At 37.6% G+C, this 20,929-nt stretch overlaps 4 protein-coding genes and 3 non-coding genes across 13 annotated transcripts; 2 read left to right on the top strand and 5 right to left on the bottom strand.

Moving 5' to 3' along the window:
- Positions 1–162: 162 nt before the first annotated feature.
- LOC121811084 lies at positions 163–1,864 on the top strand. Of its 4 annotated transcripts, none has more exons than XM_042211873.1 (4): positions 163–350; positions 427–771; positions 861–1,543; positions 1,624–1,864. In XM_042211873.1, the coding sequence occupies exons 1-3, from the start codon at positions 200–202 to the stop codon at positions 1,529–1,531; spliced, it is 1,167 nt and encodes a 388-aa protein (XP_042067807.1). In that variant the 5' UTR covers positions 163–199; the 3' UTR covers positions 1,532–1,543; positions 1,624–1,864. The 4 variants fall into 4 exon arrangements, with proteins under 4 accessions (XP_042067807.1, XP_042067806.1, XP_042067805.1 ...); XM_042211872.1 differs by having other exon boundaries at positions 861–1,550; positions 1,625–1,864; XM_042211871.1 differs by having other exon boundaries at positions 861–1,559.
- Positions 1,865–2,671: 807 nt separating this feature from the next.
- LOC121742416 (serine/arginine-rich SC35-like splicing factor SCL30A) lies at positions 2,672–5,828 on the bottom strand. Of its 2 annotated transcripts, none has more exons than XM_042135550.1 (6): positions 5,714–5,828; positions 4,585–4,756; positions 4,408–4,485; positions 3,515–3,679; positions 3,262–3,420; positions 2,672–3,178 (listed from the first exon to the last, which is right to left on the bottom strand). In XM_042135550.1, exons 2-6 carry the CDS (start codon positions 4,734–4,736, stop codon positions 2,884–2,886), a joined length of 849 nt encoding a protein of 282 aa, XP_041991484.1. In that variant the 5' UTR covers positions 4,737–4,756; positions 5,714–5,828; the 3' UTR covers positions 2,672–2,883. The 2 variants fall into 2 exon arrangements, with proteins under 2 accessions (XP_041991484.1, XP_041991485.1); XM_042135551.1 differs by having other exon boundaries at positions 3,262–3,417.
- LOC121742761 lies at positions 4,887–4,963 on the bottom strand. Its single transcript, XR_006038106.1, has one exon. It is a non-coding gene; the product is annotated as a small nucleolar RNA Z102/R77 (small nucleolar RNA).
- LOC121742762 lies at positions 5,027–5,103 on the bottom strand. Its single transcript, XR_006038107.1, has one exon. It is a non-coding gene; the product is annotated as a small nucleolar RNA Z102/R77 (small nucleolar RNA).
- Positions 5,173–5,249, bottom strand: LOC121742763. The gene has a single exon (XR_006038108.1). It is a non-coding gene; the product is annotated as a small nucleolar RNA Z102/R77 (small nucleolar RNA).
- A 4,016-nt stretch (positions 5,829–9,844) lies between the features above and the next one.
- LOC121741581 (protochlorophyllide-dependent translocon component 52, chloroplastic-like) lies at positions 9,845–12,981 on the top strand. 2 transcript variants are annotated; one of them, XM_042134413.1, is made up of 7 exons: positions 9,845–10,467; positions 11,001–11,198; positions 11,335–11,424; positions 11,509–11,695; positions 11,782–11,988; positions 12,069–12,256; positions 12,581–12,981. In XM_042134413.1, exons 1-7 carry the CDS (start codon positions 9,944–9,946, stop codon positions 12,834–12,836), a joined length of 1,650 nt encoding a protein of 549 aa, XP_041990347.1. In that variant the 5' UTR covers positions 9,845–9,943; the 3' UTR covers positions 12,837–12,981. The 2 variants fall into 2 exon arrangements, with proteins under 2 accessions (XP_041990347.1, XP_041990348.1); XM_042134414.1 differs by having other exon boundaries at positions 9,848–10,450; positions 11,011–11,198.
- Positions 12,982–13,156: 175 nt separating this feature from the next.
- On the bottom strand, positions 13,157–19,472 carry LOC121741582 (protochlorophyllide-dependent translocon component 52, chloroplastic-like). Of its 2 annotated transcripts, XR_006037902.1 has the most exons (8): positions 18,910–19,472; positions 16,024–16,211; positions 15,835–15,924; positions 15,158–15,332; positions 14,798–14,998; positions 14,516–14,703; positions 13,693–14,013; positions 13,157–13,638 (listed from the first exon to the last, which is right to left on the bottom strand). XR_006037902.1 is itself a non-coding variant. In XM_042134415.1 (7 exons), exons 1-7 carry the CDS (start codon positions 19,429–19,431, stop codon positions 13,758–13,760), a joined length of 1,620 nt encoding a protein of 539 aa, XP_041990349.1. In that variant the 5' UTR covers positions 19,432–19,472; the 3' UTR covers positions 13,157–13,757. The 2 variants fall into 2 exon arrangements, 1 of the variants encoding a protein (XP_041990349.1); XM_042134415.1 differs by having other exon boundaries at positions 13,157–14,013.
- Between the last annotated feature and the right edge of the window lie 1,457 nt (positions 19,473–20,929).

Raw genomic sequence — 20,929 nt, 5'->3', positions numbered from 1 at the left:
ATTAAACAAATGAAAATTTCAATTTCATAAAGAACTAGACAAAGAAATGCTAAATTATAATAACTTCTGTTTATTCAACGTTGATATTTTTACTAGAAAACGTGTTACCTTATCAGCGACAATAATTCCTAATTTTATTCGATTTCTTTTAAAAAGGCGGAAATAATATCATCGTCTTGTTTATGAAAAAATTGCAGAAATGAATCTTTCTTCTTCAAAATTCCTGATTTCGCCAACCCTAACTAAATTCCCCGCGAAATATTCCATTTCCCCAAATCAGTCGACAATATTAGGGATTAATTTTAGGTGTTTGCAATTGATCATAAGCTCAAAGAAGTCCAGCTATCAAGGTATTTTGAACTCGCAGCTCCTTTTTTTTGTTACCGGAGATATTCTGATCCGATTCGCTACGATTTTTGCTTGTAGATTTTCAGGAATATGCAAAGCCTTCAAGGCTGTTACCCGTCAAGGAGGTGAATTCATCGCTCGAAAAGGCGTTTGAGTCTCTCTCATCTAGAAAATCCGAATCACTGTATAAATTGAGGTTACAAACTAGTAATGCTTACGGATCAGGTATCAGTGATGTGAATTCTGGTATTCTGTTGTGTGTAATTGATGAGAATGGATCCTCGATTTTGCAACGATTGCCTGCTACTTCTGCTGGAGCTGATGATTCACTGCGTTTTCAAAGAGGCTCTGTTGATGAATTTGTTTTTGAGGGACCTCGTCTGGGGAAAATTCATGCTGTTTGGATTAGTTTGGAATCATCAGGTAAGATCACATTTTGATCATCTATATCAATCAAGTGTGTATTTGTGACAATATGTTTGGATTCATTCCCCTCTTGATGAAAATGTTAGGTCAATGGAGGATAAGTGGGATGAATTTGAGGGCAATTTCTCAATTTGGAGAAAAGAATCAAGAAATCAAGAGATACGGCTTTGATTTGGAGGATATTTTGCTTGGGGAGAAGGGGGAGGCTTCGATGATGGAGTTCAGGCCTAGCTCGGTAGCTGCATTTGCCGGGGATGAATCCACCCTGTTCGATGAGGATCCCTCACCTGCTACTTACCCTGCAACGAGCGAAGAGGGCATGAGAGAATACGAGTATCTCAAGCTCTCACTGCTGCTCTACGACGCTGTGCTCATCCTAGCAGGCTCTGCAGTTGCATCTGTTTCGATGGGGGAGGATGCTGCGGGTGCTTTCTTGATCGGGGGGCTGCTGGGATTCGCTTATCTGTTACTTGTTCAGAGATCAGTTGATGAACTTCCGTCGCCTGTTCTCATTCGTAGGGAGGGGGAGGATAGTGGTGGGGGGATTTTTGGAATGTTGAGAGGCTCTGTTTTGGTGCTAGTTTTGGTGTTTGCACTTGCTGTGGTGATGGTGAAGTATGCTGCTTCAGGGGAGTTTGGTGTTAGGTTGGCATCAAGGGACATTGTTTTTGGAATGATGGGGTTTCTCATGTGTAAAGTGGCTCTAGTGTTGGCAGCATTCAAGCCCGTGACTCGTGGTTTAAGCGAGAATGAATAGGTTTTTCCATGGGTGAATTTGTGATCTAGTGGTTCTGAGTTCTATATTACACCACGAGCCATGGGTTCTACCAACCAAACCCATGGCTCGTGGTGTAATATAGAACGAATAGCGTTAGTGGAATGGGTGAACTTGTGGTCGAGAGATTTTGAGTTCAGTCCAGCCTCCGAAAGGCAAGTTAGGGAATATAGCATCTTACAATCATAAAAATGATACTACATGTTGCATGCCTTCCCCAACTCTCTTATGTAGTACAAAGTGAACATCTTGCAAGGTCATGTTTATTACCTAACTAAACAAATTCACTTAGTTACATTCAAGATTACTACTCCATTTTCTTGAATATGATTATGTTTATTAAACAAAAAATAATGGCTGCATTTGTTATAAGTTATTCAAAATGACTACTTTCTTGAATATGATTACGTTTATGAGTAACATTAAACAAATAGTGGCTCCACTAAATTTCAATTCAAAATGACTACTCATTTCGTCTGCGAATAGGAGTCTCATTCATATCTGGCATGAGTTTTAATAAATGTTAAGAAAAGTGGATGGAAGAAAGTAAAGGGGAATATGAATCTCACTTGTATATGGAGTATTAGTTTTAAATAATAGTGGAATGTGGGGCCTCTTTACCATTTATGATAATTATGAACCGGGACTCTATTCACGGACGGACTAAAATAGAAAAACAGGACTCCTATTCGCGGACGGAGAGAGTACTTTCTTAGATGATTTCAAGTGAAAAATTAGTGATTACTACAATAAAATAAAATAAAAATAATTTAATATTTTAATGAAAGAAGAGAAATAAAAAAAATCGATCTTTAATAGTATTCCCTAAACCCTAACCCTTTCTAGTTCACATATAAGTGCAAGTTTCTAGTTATTTTTAGCACTCTCTTTCCTTTTTAGTCTTGCTTTTTTAGTCTGTCCTACGAGAATATGCACATTTCAATTTAGAAACTCTTTTCTCTCTAATAACATGAGACCCATTCCCCATTAATATTACTTTAATAACATTTTCTCTCTATGTCTCTCTTACTTTACCAAGAGTGCATTAAAACATGTACCGAACCCAAAGTGCATATTCTTTAGGGACAAAAAGAGAGTAGAATAAAGCATATGGGAATATAATGGCAAACAAAATAATGCAAATTCCATAAACCGATAATCATAATGTCAAACATTCCCATACAATCTAAGACAGACATAATCATACTGATGCAAGAAAGTAGCTTCAGAAACAGTCGGCATGAAACCAATGGAAATTTGACACAAGACAAGGTCGATCTAGTTTGTTTAGATAATCTAGCAAACGATATTACAAGGTGCGAGCGCAGCTCAGCTCATTGGCTAGGAGACCTATCCCTCATGGGTCCCGTAGGATAGTCTGCTGGGTAAGGGCTCCTGCTTCTGCTACGACTGGGGCTACGAGCAGGAGGAGCTCTAAGTGGAGATCGGCCACGGCCTTGACCTGGACTCTGGCTGCGGCTCCTAGACCCAAATGGAGATCGTTCTCTCACAGGACTTCCACTGCACTTCCTTGGTCCGTCGTATGGTGGGGGGGACTGTTCCCGTGGTGGTGGAGAGCGCGAGTATGACCTCTCTCTGCTGTACCTCTTCTCATGAGGGGAAATAGACCTGCAAGTATTTATAATTTTTAATTATAGAAGCAAACATAGCAAAGGATGCTTACAAATTACAAAGAATAGAGGACATCCAACCTTGAATATCTTCTCTTAGGAGAGTAGTACTCACGGCCCCGTGATGGAGACCTAGCATATCGTGGAGGAGGTGACCGGGAGGAATAGCGGGGAGAACGGGAATAGCGAGGAGGTGATCTCCTCCTATCATAAACGCGACCTCTACTGTTTCCCCTACTACTGACAGGAGGAAAGAAACAAAGGATTATGTTATCAAACGCACTGGTTTCATTGCTTCCAAAATAAGTAACAAGAGTTAATTGCAGATGAGTACCTTCCTCTTTCTCGGGACCTCATTTCAGTTGGTTTTTTCCTATTCTCCTCAGCAAAAACAACAGTCAATTCACGACCTTGCAATATTTGCCCATCCATATGATATTTAGCATCTGCTGCATCAGCAGGGTCCACAAATTGAACAAATCCAAATCCTCGAGGATCACTGCAGTCAAGAAGTGACGATCAAAGAAATAATAAGTCAGAAGTTAACATATTATTCATCTAAATGCATTATCCAATATCATGCGCTACATTTTATCTCCCATTATGCCCTGTTAATTATTAAATTACATCCTAGGAAAAATTAAATATAGAGTTCAGATGATGCAACAATATCAACTAAATAAAGGAAGATAAAATGATAATGCAGTCCATGGAGGCGACCTTATGCTGTCTAAGATTCACAAACAGACAAACCTCAATTAGCTAAAAACAATTCCAATAACATGGAAGGCCATCATAAGCGCATAAACAAGCACTTGGCAGCTGACCTGAGTAAGGACAATATAAGATGACTTGAAATTCTTCAAGACTTGAAATCTTGATATCTTCTCATTGTATTCAAACAATAATCCTTCCAATCTCCATTACCAATTACATCACCTTCAACTCCTTATAACTTGATTGACGTCAAGAGACCTCTTACTATTAGAAAGTTCAACAGAACTCTTACTACTTGAATGATGTCTTCATAACTCTTACTTCACTGCTAAATCCCAAATGACTTGATAAAAATATTCAATTTAAAAAGAAAACACTAAAAGGTCATTCAAAATCACAATCTACCTGTTGAGAATTAAGCAAAAAATGTCCAAAATTTTAATATAATAAATAGAAATAGAGAACGGCAAGTCGAAAGTAGAGAACGTCAAAACATTCTGTGAAGCTCACCCAGTGTAGTAATCCCTAGGCAGATAAATATCTTTAATCGGCCCAAATTGTCCAAAAGGCCTCCGTAAGTCTTCAGGCCTACAATAAGACAGTAAGAATCATGAATTCAGGATTCCTTTTCTTTTATTTCTCGAATGTAGGTAAAAATGAACAAAATGAAAAGTACAGTAAACTAACCTGCAATCATGCCGAAGGTTGCGCACTAAAAGACTGGTTGGAGCATCACCCCTATCCCCTCCTCTTCCATAGCGCCCTCCTCCTCTCGGAGGGCTCCTTTCTCTTCTGCCGTAACCTCTAGGTGGTGAAGGTGTGTAGCTCCTTCCCCTCATTTTGACAAGTTACACAAAATCTGCCAAGGAGATAAACCATTTAAATGTGGGAGATACGATTATTCCATGTTTTCACATGGTATACTTCAAAACACAAACAAACACAAAAACAGATGCAAAACAAAAAAGCATTAAAATTCTAATTGGAAAGAATGATCAGCTAGAGCTAATACATGATAAATAGCCATCACATCAGCCATCAAACAATTGTAATCATCATTTCATTCTTCAAAGACCAAAAAAATAAAACAAACAAAGCAAACAATTATATGAGTAAAATCCATTGGCAAGAATGATCAGCTAGAGCTAATACATGATAAATAGCTATCACATCAGCTATCAAACAATTATGATCATCATTTCGTTCGCCAAAAAACAGAAAAATAAAACAAAATAAACAAAGCAAACTATAAATCGAGTACAATATTATTGGCAAGAATGATCAGCTAGAGCTAATACATGATAAGTAGCTATCATAACAGCTATCAATATATTCTAATCTTCATCTAATTCTTCGATAGCCAATGTAAGAAAACAGAACCGCAACAACTTCTCCTCAAAACAGACAAATGAGGAATCAATACACAAAAACGCCAACACGAGAAAAGTAAAAAATAAAAGACAAATCAGTCAAATTTTAGTAAAAAACACCCAACTACATAAACAAGTAAACGCAAAACGGAGCTCCTGGAAAACTAACAAAGGGGGAAATTAAAAACCCTAAGATCCAAAAACAACATATCGAATCAGAGATGTTGGGAATTCAGCAGCAAGAGCGCTAAGGATAAGCTAAAAAAACATAGATCCAACTAATTTGAAAAAATAAAAACCTAATTCGAAGAACAGGCCTCTCTCTAATTCAAAATCAGAAATCATATATAAAAGCGTATTAGAGCGAGCTGATTCTTGTAAAAATTGGATCGAAACGTGGAGAAATGTAGGTAGGTAAAACGCATTAGACGAGAGGAGATGATTACCTTCGAGCAAGAGAAAAGTTGAATTTGGGAGAGAGAGCGGCGGACGAAGCAGAGAGTAAATATGATGTTCGAATGTTAGGGCAAATGGAATTTATAAGCAAATATCGGACACAGATACCAATCACTTTGCCCTCTTTCACTAAATTGGAAATATTTCATTCTAAGAGCATCTCCACGGATGTCCAACTCGGACATCCACTAAGACTTCCCAAAAACACCTCCTACCACGTCACTAAGACTTCTCATCCCACTGCCACGTCACTAGGACTTCCCCTGCACAATCCGCCATTCTCATCGCCCTTTCCACTAGGACTTCCAGCAATAAAAAAAATCACAAATTCACAAATAAAGCAATTTACGTTTACGGAAATAAAATTTCAACACGATTACTAACGGGAAAAATTAACAAGTTCAACGAGCCGTATATATAGAGTTTTAAAAAAAATTAATACCGGACGTCCGACCCACGCCACAATGGCGGACGTCCGCCCGCCCGTCGCCCGGACGTCCGAGGACATCCGACGTCCTTACGGGACGTCCGTATCCGAGTTGCTTACTTACAATGGCGGACGTCCCGGTCGCCCGTCGCGGATGTCTGACCGGACGTCCGCCATTGGAGATGCTCTAAAAATAATTAAATTTGGGTCAATTAATTGATATCCCAACTTTCAAAAATAAAGTATTCATCATTGTTCAATTGATTTGAATTGGAGAAAATTGTTTTAATATGGTAGCCGAAATTCATGGCTTTTATGTAAATTTGTCGAATATCATCTATATAAAATTTATAAATTTTAGTATGAAAAATATAAAATCATTATAATTTCTCCAACTCTAAAATAGGATTATTAAATTTGTGATATAATTGACTACTTAATTTGACTAAAGAGCTTCTAATTTAAATTATTTTGGTTATAAATTTATTAATACATAATTTTAACAACAGATATATTGCCGACTTATATTAGTAATACGAAATAATTCAAATCTGACCTTACTTGAATCAATAAGCCCAAAACTTGTTAGTAGGCAGTCTAAAAGCCCATTTATGGTGTTAACCAATCAAATTAAATATGGTTAAACTTTACCATTAGCAATGATTTTATTTCCATCAAATTAAGAAAGAATTAGTGGACAACATGTTTTTCATTAATTAATAAAATCTTCGGTTTGAATCATGGTTCAGTGACAATAGTTATGATTATATGGAAATCTTTATTCATTTACTTCAAAAAATCATGGCAATGATTTCCTTTTTATAAGATCAAATAAGTCCAATGGAAGAGGTCATTTTTTGGAAAAACAATAGCAAGTAGTATTGTTTTCAGCAATATCCTTCTAGTATTTTTAGTTTACAAGGGTTGGTGATCAATTGAGATTTTTTAGTCTAATTATCAGCCACTCATTTTTATTAAATAAGTGGTGCAGAATTTGTCATATGAAAAATATTTTTAAATTAATTAATTATGAAAGGGCATAATAGTAATTTCACGGTACATTTTATTCAATAAATATTTTAATTTTTTTTAAATTAATTTTTGTTTTAATTTTTGTTTTAATTTTTTTTAATTAGATACAATTCATGTCAACTACACACATATAATATCAACTACACATACAATTCATGTCAACTACACATATAATGTTGACTACGTGTACAATCCATGTCAACTATATATACAATTTATGTCAACTACACACATATAAGGTCAACTACATATAAAATTCATGTCAACCATACATATATAATGTCAACTATAAGTTGTTGACATTTGATGTGCAAACTATTGACGATAATACCCCCGAGTTGACATAATCTACTTGCAGTTGACATTTCGAAAGTATTGTGAATGAGTGACTGAAAATGCATCTCAATTATCAATTAAGCTAAAAAAATCTCAATCTAACATAACCCTAGCCTTCCAGTATAATCATCTATGATTCTCACACGGAATTCACGGTTATTTTTTATAGACAAATATATTTATTATCACTAAAAAACGTAATTAATCTTTAATACTCCTAAATTGCCCAAAAGCTACTATTCTGTGGGCCCACATGTAGTATAGACAATGGCCCGATATCGGTGTTTTCCCTTCTTCTACGTATCTCTTTCATCAATTGAACAAGAAAATGCAGCAACAAATCAAACACATTGCTGGAAGATTCCAAGCCACAATCTCATTTCATACCTTAATTACCTTTAAACGAAAATGGCCTAAATCTAATACGTTATGTGGCTTCTAATATGCTTATATCTAATTATTGAAGCTATACATATATGCATGTACACATAGACTTGTGTGTTAGAAATGGGGTTGGGGCTAATTAGAATATGTGGATTTAAATACTACCTCCATCCCACAATATGAGTCACATTTTGCGTGGGCACGAGAAAGAAATGTAAGGAATAGTGGGTTTGAAAAGTTAGTGGAATATGAAACCTATTTTTTATATTGGTTTATAATAAAATGTGAGTGAAAAGTTAATTGAATGTGAGAGTTACTTACCATTTATGGTAAAAATGATATATAACGCTTATTGTACAATAAGCGAAATGATAAAATATGATTTTTATTGTGGGATAGATATAATATTAATCTTGATTAAACCAAAGTGGTAATTAAAATGGTCTATGTGATCAAATAAATAACGTGACTTCTTAAAAAATCGACCTAATTAATCTCAAACGAGTAGGTAACAAATACTATTATGGCTAGAATCAAGCAATTAGGTACCAACACCAACACTATGCAACAAATAAGATGAGACTTGAGAACTACTGCTATCTAGCTCCACATTGAATAGTATTGGTACAAACTCATTTATTGAGATTTATGAATTGAACTGAAAATTTATTGTCTTAATAGCAATACGAGTGACGATTTATAAATAGAGATAATTTTTTATATTCCATAGATTCTAAAACATATTCTTATTTATTTTAGACATCTATGTTCCTTTTCTCATTTATACACCATTTTTTTATTAACTCCCGCTCGCACGCCATTAGAGGCCATTAAAGATCGATTGCTTGTTTAACTTTCTAAATTGCAAGAAAATAGGATATTAAAATTTGAGGGATTAAAGAAATTAATTTGAACCTACGAGGCTAAGATCAATCTGTTAATAGCTAACCGTTCTACTTCTAACTAAGCTACCAAGGAATAACAACATAACCCTTTTGTGCATGGCAGAACTAGCCCGATAAAAAATTTGCTATCTTAAGACCGTTATAGTTATGGTTGCTGCTCACTTCATAATCATACCCAACTCCTCCATGGCGGACTCATGTAAAAAAAGGGTAGGGCTAAAGCTCTTAATAAAAATATTTTTTAAACTATTTTCTTTTATAAATTTTTAAAATTTATTCAAATTTAATGTAAATTATTATATAAAAGCCCTTATAAATGATCTAAAACACCAAAAATATAACTTTAGAACAAAATTTAGAAATTACAGCCCCAATCATATTTTTTTCTGCGTCCGCCCCTGTTACTCCTCTATCAACAATACTACACGATATTAGTAATCCAAAAGTATGTACCCTTTATGCCCTTTCGGTATAATTTTCTACGATTCACAATAATCTACTGCTGTTATTTTTTGTAGATGAAAATATTACTCCTTCTGTCCCTAAAAATTTGACGCATATTTTCATTTCCGGTTGTTCTATAATATTTGTCACATTTTACTTTTTACAATTTTTTGCAGTGAACCCTATATTCCATTAACTCATTATCACTCACATTTTATTATAAAGTTAATATTTAAAAGTATGACTCATATTTCATTTTATTATTTTTCATCCCTTTTATTATCTTTCTTTATAACTCATTCAATTAAAATATCACAAAATTTGAAGGACGAACTAGTACTAATAATTAGAATAAAAAAACGTAATTATTCTTTAATATTAGGCTCCTAATAAAGGCTAAAGTTGTTGTACTACTCCCTAACTTTTTTGTGGGCCCACATGTATAGACATTGGCCTAAAAAGTATTATTGGTTTTTATCCTTCTCCTACACATATCTATTTCATAAATTACATCAGCAAATGCAGGAGAAAATCAAACATTGCTGGAAGATTCCAAGCCACAATCTCTTTAAAATCTCATTTCATACCTTATCTGCCAAAACACTCATAATATTAATTAAAATTGTGTAATACAGTAACATAATACATTTGAATAATTGAAATTGGATCAGTGCTAAAACCAACCTTCCGCCATGGAAGTTCTAAAAGCTTCATCTTTCCCCTCATTTCACCGCCAAACCATCACAACCCGAAGCCCCAGAAAAACTCTCGAAAAATCCATTGCAATCATCCCATCATCTCGCCGAATCGCGCCAATTTTGAGATCGAATTTTAAAATTTTCACCGCGGTTTCTCCCGCCGCCACTTCGACGAATGAATCCGATGAAGAGGTTGAATCGGAGAAGAGGGAGGAGAGATTCAACTGGTACGAGCAGTGGTATCCGGTATGGCCGGTGTGCGATCTGGATAAGAGGAGGCCGCACGCGAAGAAGGTGTTAGGGATTGATTTGGTTGTGTGGTGGGATCGGAATGAGAATGCGTGGAAGGTGTTCGATGATAGTTGCCCTCATCGATTGGCGCCGCTTTCGGAGGGGAGGATCGATCAGTGGGGGAGGCTGCAGTGTGTTTACCACGGCTGGTGCTTTGGCGGCGCCGGTGACTGCAAATTCATCCCTCAGGCACCGCGCGACGGCCCTCCGGTGAGTTCAATGATGAGGTGATTGATCTCTGTTGTCTAATTTTGCCCTCAAAATTTGAATTCCCCCGAAATCGATAAAGCAACATTGATTTGATTGCATAAAGTTAATAAAATAGTAGTAGTATGAAATTGCATATTCTTCTCCATCAAAATGATTTCTGTTGCGGAAAACTGGAATTAAAAAGGGAATACAAATTTAATTTATTTATTCGATGTTTGAGGATCATCCAAGATAAAGATGGTTGAAAAAAATGTGAATTTGTGATCATATTTGTTTATGTGGCATGTTAGGTGGAATGTACATAAAAAAATTTCTAATCTTAATTCAAAAGATTGTAGTTTTGATTGCGACCTAAAATCCAATTTTGTGTGAATTAAAAAAAGGTGTACAATTCAAGAAAAGGTCCAAAGTTTGTGTATTTACGTGGAGTTGTTCCTTTTGTTGATGTTTGATGCCATAGTTTTGAATCTTGGAGCACATAGTGATATAACTATATATTGAAAGGCTGAAACTGCTACTGAATTAAGGTAGAATACTGTTTCTGAACTAGAATTTCGCAGGTTCACACTTCCAATAGGGCGTGTGTAGCCGCTTATCCTACTTGCGTGCAAAACGGCATTCTTTGGTTCTGGCCGAATTCAGATCCGCAGTATAAGGATATACTTTCAACGAAGAAGCCACATTATATCCCGGAACTCGACGATCCATCATACACCAATACGATGATTGCAAGGGACATAGGCTATGGGTAATGCTAACAGTACTCTTTTCTGCTTATATAAAATCTTTCATGATACTATCATGTAGAACTAAATTTCTATACATCAAAACTTCAAATTGAATAAGTGCTCGTATTGAGGTTGATGCTGCATCGAATTTTTCAGATACGAAGTCTTGATTGAAAATCTCATGGACCCTGCGCATGTTCCATATGCACATTATGGCATAATGAGAACGGGGAAAGTGCCCGAGAGATAAGTAAATTTATGCATAACTTCGTCTTTCGTTTTTTATTTTGTGTGTGTTTGTTTCTGAGGCTGACGCTGAATATCCTGCACTTTGAAGGCCGACAGAGAAGGAGGCAGACCTCTCGAAATAAATATTCAGAGACTGGACGTAAATGGGTTCTCATCAAAGCAAATGTTCGGAGAGAACCACTTCATTGCGCCTAGTCTGTACTACGGCCATTTCTCCCCAGGCGGAACTCAAAGCACGAACAAGACGCCATCAGATGGGAAAAAGGATGTAGGTGGTTGGCATTTGATTTTCATATTTGTTTATGTAGTTTGTCTGTAATATTCAAGCATCGCGTTTTATTTTGTTGCGTGCAGGTTCAGCTGGTAGCATTCCCCGTCCCCCCGAAGAAAAAGGCTATGCTCATTTTCTACTGCATCCCAGTTAGTCCGGGCTATAGCAGGCTGATCTTCGCGTCTCCTAGGAACTTTGCTGTCTGGATGGAGCGAATCGTTCCACGTTGGATGTTTCACATTGGACAGAACTTGATTCTTGATTCGGATCTCTATCTTCTTCATGTGGAGGTGACTTAACCTTATCCTTTCGTGAATTGTTTTGCAAATTAGATTTAGTTGAACTGTGATAAGATCAATCGGTGCATTAGGAAAGGAAGCTGAAAGATGTTGGGGCTCTCAATTGGCAAAAAGCGTGCTATGTTCCGACAAAGTCCGATGCCCTCGTTGTGACATTCAGAAGGTGGCTAAACAAGTACGGCGGCGCACAGGTCGACTGGAGAAACAAATACACCGGAGAGCTTCCACCCACTCCTCCGCGAGAGCAGCTCTTTGACAGGTAACTAACACTCCCTCTCGTCCCATTATAAGTGGCTCGTCACTTTTGGGCACGTAAGAATGTGTTGTGTGTGTAAAAAGCTTCCTTTATTTTAAATGATTGTTTAATAGTAGTACCTAAATAGAGATGATTGTTGCTTATAATCTGCTGGTGGTTAAGATGGAACATGGTTGCTGCTATGTTGGTTGCATCCTTAGTAACTCGAATACCGAATCTCATACTCAATTTCGTGATTATCTCGATATCACACCTACATCGAGAGGGTAACTTCCGTTTTACCCACCACAAAAAATGACCGTTGCTTCGTTTTGTGAATGGCCTCAGGTACTGGACTCACACGGTGAGCTGCAGCAGCTGCAGTGTCGCGTATAAATGCCTCAACGCGCTAGAGATCGCCCTTCAGGTTATCTCGATTGCTGCAGTTGCGGCCGCAGCTGCAGCCAAACAGTGTGCAATCTCCATTGCTGCAAGATATTCTTTGGCTTCAATGGCTGTGTTGTGCTTTGTGGCTTCAAAATGGCTGTCACATTTCATCTACAAAACTTTTAGATATCATGATTATGATCATGCCTTCCGCTAAGGGTCCTTTTTGTTTAATACAATTTGGGCTTGTAATTAATTAATTAATTAATTAACTGTTAATGTTGTACAAACATTGATAAAACTGGGCCATATACACGGGCCTGGCCCATATTGATTTTACCAATCTATTTCCCTGTTTCATATTTGTTAGAATCGAATCTATTCAATTATTTCATGGCGGATAGTTGGTTGGTTTCAGCACGCTATCTTTCAATTTTCCCCCCAAAAAAACTACGCTTTTTAAATTGTAGGTTTAATCGTGAGATTAATTTCTGCATTTGGGTTCTATTAAATAGTGGGAAATGCAAACAAGCACAATAATAGTATAATACTCATTCAAACTAAACACAATAAAATAATTACACAGATTATTCATATTCACTAAGTTATTTCACTCACAACAAACTTAATTAATTCTCTAAAACCAACAAGTGGGACTTTCTACTTGAAAATAATACTGCCTATTAAAACTAAACACTATAAAATGATTAAACACGTGTGATTCATATTCTACTAATGTATTCCACTCACAACACACTCAACAATTCCATTAAAACCAACAACAGAGACTTCTACTCGAAAACCAACACACTCAACAATTCCATTAAAACCAACAACAGGGACTTCTACTCGAAAGCCAACACACTCAACAATTCCATTAAAACCAACAACGGAGACTTCTACTCTAAAACCAACACACTCAACAATTCCATTAAAACCAACAACGGGGACTTCTACTCGAAAACCAACACACTCAACAATTCCATTAAAACCAACAACGGGGACTTCTACTCGAAAACCAACACACTCAACAATTCCATTAAAAGCAACAACGGGGACTTCTACTCGAAAACCAACACACTCAACAATTCCATTAAAACCAACAACGGGGACTTCTACTCGAAAACGGGAGTAATAATTAACGGAAAGCATGATCGTAGTCATGGCATATGAAAGTTTTGTGGATGAAATGGGACAGCCATTTTGAAGCCAAAAAGCTCAGCACAGCCAATGAAGCCACAGAATACCTTGCCGCAATGGAGATTGCACCATGTTTGGCTGCGGCTACGGCTGCAGTCGAAGCAATCGAGACAACTTGAAGGGCTATCACTAGCGCGTTGAGACGCTTATACGCTGCGCTGCAGCTGCTGCAACCCACAGTGTGAGTCCAGTACCTGATTAGGCAATTGAGCACACAATATAGTCACGACTCACTTTCTATCAAGTACAACGAACTCAGTCTCATCATATTTAGTGAATTATCTTTTCTACAGGTAGAAATATTGTACCATAGTATTTTACTTAGAATATTAAGTTTTAATGAATGATAAAATATAATAGTAATTAAAAATAGTACTAATAAATATGTTTCAAATTTAATGTAGAGTATAATGCAGAGTATTATACATAAAATTTGAAAATTATTACTAATGTATAAGACATATGATTAAATTAAAGAATATAAAAATATTTGTCACAAATTTTTTTTTCAAATAATGCCAAAATTTCCTATAAACCGATTCAATTGGTTGGCGATTCACGGTCAAACTGGTCAAATTTTTTTCCAATTCAAAACGGCTCAAAGTTTGACCGGTTTAAATGTACAAACCAGACCGGACCAAGAACCGTTTGAACTAGTTGGTCCAGTCCGATTTTCAAAACGTAACGACGATGTACCTGTCGAAGAGCTGCTCTCTTGGAGGAGTGGGTGGAAGCTCTCCGGTGTATTTATCGCTCCAATCAACTTGTGCGCCGCCGTACTTGTTCAGCCACCTTCTGAATGCCACGACGAGGGCATCGGACTTTGTCGGAACATAGCAAGATTTATGCCAGTTGAGAGCCCCAACATTTCTCAGCTTTCTTTCCTAACAAGGCATGAAACACACATTGTTCTCATACATAACATTTTTGGCATCAAACAATAACCTCATCATGTATAGTAACATAAGGGCAATTCACCTCCATGTGAAGAAGATAGAGATCTGAATCAAGAATCAAGTTCTGCAAAATGTGATGTATCCAACGCGGGACCATTCGTTGCATGCGGACGCCAAAGTTCCTAGGAATCGCGTAGATCAGCCTGCTATGGCCCGGACTAACCGGGACGCAGTAGAAAACAAGCATAGCTTTTTTCTCCGGGGGAACGGGGGATAACACCACCTACATCAACACATTATGTTGAAACATTATACACAAACAAACTGCATTAGATATACGATGAAGCATAACTCAATTGGTAAGCTGCTATCCATCCAACTAATAGGTCGAGGATTCATTAAGGTAAATGGGAAACTATTATTAATATCGAATATCGACCACCTCGGATGATGCCTTGTTAGTGATCTGGCCTTTTTTTGGCGCAAAGTAGCCGTATAATAGGCAAGGTGCAACGAAGTAGTTCTCCCCGAATATTTGCTTCGAAGTGAAGCCATTTACATCGACTTTTTGCACACTCATTTCTAGTGGTCTCCCTCCTTCTCTATCGGCCTTCAAAGTGCATGATATATGTTATGTCAGCGATGCCATACTCACACATATATAGGGATGTCAATGCAATCTAAAACCCTGAGCCGAGCCGAATAATTCAATATTTCAGTGATAATTTTGATAAAATAAATAACTACACAAAAAAAAATAACTCTACAATTTAAAATGTGTGAATGTTTCATTTCTAAAACTCACTCCTGTATATAAAATTAATCGAAATGTGTTAATGGTAACCAACAACTTAATTAGTAGGATTCATCAAACGTGATTCTTATCCAATGGCATGTTATTTTTTTCAAAAATGGCAAGTTTTTTTTTCAATCTTCAAACTTGTCGAGTTTAAGTTTATACTTATCATAATATCTTTAATTTTCATAAATATAAAATTATTACTAATAAAAAATATGAATTTAATTTTATTATATAGCTTTTCTCTTTATTAGCCTAATGGTTAACTCGAAATTCGAACATTCAAAACAATGCAAAATGCATGGATTTAATTTACTTATCTCTTGGGCACTTGTCCTGTCTCCATCACGCCATAATGTGCATATGCAACATGAGCAGGGTCCATAAGATTTTCAATCAGGATTTCATACCTGAAATTTAAATACACGACGATTAAAAATAAAACTATATATAGAACAAAATTAAAGATTTTCAGTACAAAAGTGGAGAAAGAGTGTTATCAGCATTACCCGTAGCCTATTTCCCTCGTTGTCATCGCGTACGCAAAGGATGGATCGTCGAGTTCTGGGATGTAATGCGGCTTCTTCGTTGAATGTATCTCCTTATACTGTGGATCCGGATTTGGCCAGAACCAAACAATGCCGTTTTGAACACAACTGGGATAAACGGCCACACACGCCTTCTTGGACGTGTGGACCTGCAAAAATGTTGTGTATACGCTTTAATATTGATGCAATTAGAGGTGACGAAGCTGTAAAATTCACAGTCTTGGAACGACTTGAAATTCGTACAAAACGTCGATAAACGGAAAAACAATTTTATGGATTCATTTTAATTTCCGTAATTTCCTATTATTCCATTTTCGGATTTTAGGGTATTTGGACCTTATACAAAGAGTGGGAAAATCTGTTTTTACGATCCGTTTTTTATTTGATACTAACAAATTTAGTTTTTTTAAAAAGCTAAGGTTTTTAGAATTCTCTATCAATTTGGCAGACTCACTAAATGAGGAGGCACTCCCAACCTCCTTATTTTATTTTCATTTTTATTTTCTATTTGTTGGAAATTATCTTCATCACTTACTAAGTTGACGAGACCAAATCACTAATGGCCTAGAGAATTAATTAAATACCGTTGAAATGTCTGAAAAGTGAACAATAAGTGATTGAGACTTGTAATTAATTGCAAACTTACTAAAATAGCAAAATGCGATATCATATACAAAACGTAGGAGTAGGAGTATGTTAAGGATGAAGTTCCTTAACTCGTAGATTTTGCGTCGAACGTCGCGGGAGCTTTTGCCCGTCGATCAATCCGGCGTCAAAATTAGGGTTTTGTGCGTTTTGCACTTTGAAAGGAAAGAGAATAAGAGAAAATAAAATAGAAGGATAATTGATATTTCTTGAATTAATGAACTAAAGAACAATGTCCACTATTTATAATAGTGGATACTAACTTAATGAGCAAGACAAAAGATATGAAAAAGATATGTCAATCTATAATTAACTAACTAAATAATAATAATAATAATAATAATAATAATAATCGTATCAACTCCCCCACGGTTGAAATCCACCTTGTCCTCAAGGTGGGCACCATGAAGCAACGATGAGTGTCGAGGAATCCTCCTGGGTCAAACATACACTGAATAGTTGAGCGTCTCCCTGTATCAATGCGTCCATGAATGCTCAAGCATAGAGTGTCATTTTGCGGAGGAATCAACCGGGCATCGGCGTCGAGAGATGTTGATCGATGATTCATACTTGCGACAACCCTGACATGAGATGAATCACTCAATAATTTCAGCGATGCGTTGTCCACAATGGAACTACCCAAACCAATCTGGACTTGGGGAATCTTGAATCGAGAAGCATTCAATTGTCGCGCGCACTGAATCTCGATGCAACCGTGAACCGGTTTCTCTTTGCGTGCGGAATCCAAACTGGACTTCTCTATCTTCTCAACCTTTTCAACTCCACTAAAACGAGAAGAAGAATGTAGAATCTTCTCCGAAGAATCATCAAATCCTTCCTCGACTCGATCACAGTCAAGAATCACAATCTCTTTCTTATTGCACTCTAGAACATTCCCAACTGAAGTCTTGGACAGAGCATACGGCGGCTCGAGGGCAGTATCGGGAAGCAACGCAAAGGGTGGTGGTGTTGTACTCGACTGCTGCGGCGGAGTCAATGAGTCGTAGGGGACTAAATCCGACGGCCCCGGCGAAGCCTTGCTATTTCCTGATGGAGGAAGGTGCTGAACGAGGTCCCCAAACCTAAAAATTTGAGAGCCGTAGGGCTGCGCAGGTTCAGGCAGCTCTGGAGGAAGCATGTTGTCGATGCGTCGGTCGGCTGCAACAAGGCGAGACTCCATCCTGTAGCACGCTTCCAACAATTGTTGAAGTTGTGCGAGAGTCGGATGTGCCGTGGTGGTGGCTGGACAAGGTGGCTGTGGCGCGGGCTGATTCCATCCTGAGTTATGGTTGGGGGGCAGCGGATGATCGTATGCCGAGACCTCGTGGAAGGGGCGTTGTCCCGGTGTCTCCCAGTAGGCAGGTGGATCCCAGCTAGTGGGTTGTCTGAGCGCGGTGTGGTGTGGCTGCTGAGGCGGTTGATAAGGCTGAGAGTATCCATGCTGCGTGCACAACCTTGGCGGGTCCCAACAAGAGGGCGGTGGTGGCGAGTACAAATCTGACTCGTAGGAAGACGGTTGCTGATACGCAGTTTTCTGGCGCAGCCATGGCGGGTCCCAGGAAGTGGGTTGACGGGCTTGGTAGGGATGGTGTTGTGGGTGGAGTCTCCCATCCTGTGGATATGGATATGATGGTTGTTGATCTAACGCTCTGTTCGGATGGAGCAGGGGTTGAGATACGGGCTGCCATGGGTGGTAATCCGCCTGCCGGAGTTGATATCCGGTGTAGCTGTACGACATGTAGACAACGATTCGGGGGAAGAGATCACGATGAAAGCACCAATTGTTAAGGATGAAGTTCCTTAACTCGTAGATTTTGCGTCGAACGTCGCGGGAGCTTTTGCCCGTCGATCAATCCGGCGTCAAAATTAGGGTTTTGTGCGTTTTGCACTTTGAAAGGAAAGAGAATAAGAGAAAATAAAATAGAAGACTAGCCTGTTAGGAGAGAGAGCCCATTTAGTCTATATACCCCACATCAGTTGTTCTCACAACCGATGTGGGAATTGAGTCCGAAATGGCAAAAATTGGGTTATTTAATAGCGGACGGAGTGAGTAATTTTTATGTTAACCTAATCCTTTCTATATAAAAAACTGATGAATGTAAGAAATAGGTCCCAACAAGAATCCAACCCTAACAATATTTTTTCACGCGTTCGTCACAAAACCTCTGAGTTTATCGTGGCACGATCTTTAACAGAACTCACCGGAGGGCCATCTCGCGGCGCCTGAGGGATGAATTTGCAGTCACCGGCGCCGCCAAAGCACCAGCCGTGGTAAACACACTGCAGCCTCCCCCACTGATCGATCCTCCCCTCCGACAGCGGCGCCAACCGATGAGGGCAACTATCATCGAACACCTTCCATGCATTCTCGTTCCGATCCCACCACACCACCAAATCAATCCCTAACACCTTCTTCGCGTGCGGCCTCCTCTTGTCCAGATCGCACACCGCCCACACCGGGTACCACTGCTCGTACCACTCGAATCTCTCCGGCTCAGCCGCTTCTTCCGGCGGCGCAGATTCTGTTTCCGCCGGAAAAGTGGCCGGAGAAGCCGCAGTGAAGATTTTAAAATTTGATCTCAGGATATGTTGCGTGATTCGGTGAGATGATGGGATTTTCGAAACGGGTTTTGTGAGAGTGATTGTGGGAATTCTTGGTTGGTGGTGATATGGTGATCGGAAAGATGAAGACGAAGATATTAGAGAATCCATGACGGAGTACATACAAGCACTGAGGCGTGGATTCTATTAAATATTGGAAAGTTTAATACCAGCTCTATACTATTTTGAGTCGAGCATTTTTTATTCTATACGAGATTTTATACAATTTTATTTTATGGGTTGAGAAGAGAAAACAAAGTGCAGTGACTTTTCTATTTTTAAAAAGAATAATGCTATGCGGCCACATTATGGCCCGCCATAAATTAATTAAATAACAAAAAAAATTGATTTTTTTTTTCAAATTTTCGGTTTAATACTACTTGATTTTACTTTTATATCATCTTCATTATATGTTGCTCAACATGTTAGTGTTGCTCTTTCGTAGTTTTTGCTCAACTTATTACTACTGTCATTTCTTGATTGTTGCTCAAAGTATACAGTAATTCGTGATATTAATCTGTTTTACGTAATGGAATTCAAAGATAAGTATCAACTCACAAGTCCATTCACACACATATAAGTTTATATCGGTAATTCTAATTTTTTTATACATGTAAATGGACTAAATTAACTCTTTATGGCCGGCCACATTATAGCCATTTAGCATCACTATTTTAAAAAAATATATCAATTAGATTGTGAAAACCAAGAAATAATATGTGTGAATTTAGGGTTACAACATTTCCCCAATCACTATAGTGTGTACATATTTCAATAATTCACTCCAAATTATCAAACGTGTTTCATGAAGTTAAAGTTATCCCAATTTATTTTGCAGCCTTTTCTTTTACAGAAATTGTCGGAAAAGTGATGATTTCATAATATTTTGCAGCCTTTATTTGATAGACGGTTAATTTATGAAAGGTTTGTGACATCCATGACACTTCGGAAAATTGTGCATGGATATCACCGCTATGACAAAAACAATCTCGTCTATTCACACAGAAAATGACGTTGTTCAACTTCAACAATGTATTACATGTAGGCGATCGGATTATTTTGCCATGGGATAATCATGATTCATGAACATATCAAAACATAATGGTTTTTCGGATTGGTTTTTAAAATTGTAGAAAGGAGAAAGTTTTGACGAAAATTTTATGATCTTTTCTAACAATCTGCTCTCTTTTTTTTGTAATCAAAGACGCCCTTTGTGGGCGGGGGTTTTGGCAGACCCCCCACCCGTAAATAAGATCAAAATGTAATGTTCCAAAAACATGATTTTAGCCTAAAAGTTCTAACAATCTGCTCTTAAATCAATAATGATTGCTCATTTATTTTGTGATTGTGGTGATTCGAACGTCTACCCTATTATTGAGGGAATACTCTTAACAATTGTATTATAGTATGAGGGAAAATGATTGGGTTTCCATTACCTAATAATCCCTTTGAGAGTCTCACTTTTTTGTGAACAAGTACTAGGGAAAAAAGGTTGGATATTATAAAGTGATTTGAATCACATGTGTGTTTAGAGTATCCATTAGCATAAAACCTGTCACATGTTTGCCACATCAGCAACTATCTAATTTGAAAAACTCCCATTTTCCCTACATTAAAGAAT

This window comes from Salvia splendens, chromosome 7 (genome assembly GCF_004379255.2).
Source record: "Salvia splendens isolate huo1 chromosome 7, SspV2, whole genome shotgun sequence".
NCBI lineage: Eukaryota > Viridiplantae > Streptophyta > Magnoliopsida > Lamiales > Lamiaceae > Salvia > Salvia splendens.
The sequence above is the reverse complement of the archived record's forward strand: the minus strand, read 5'-3'. Positions and strand labels throughout refer to the sequence as shown.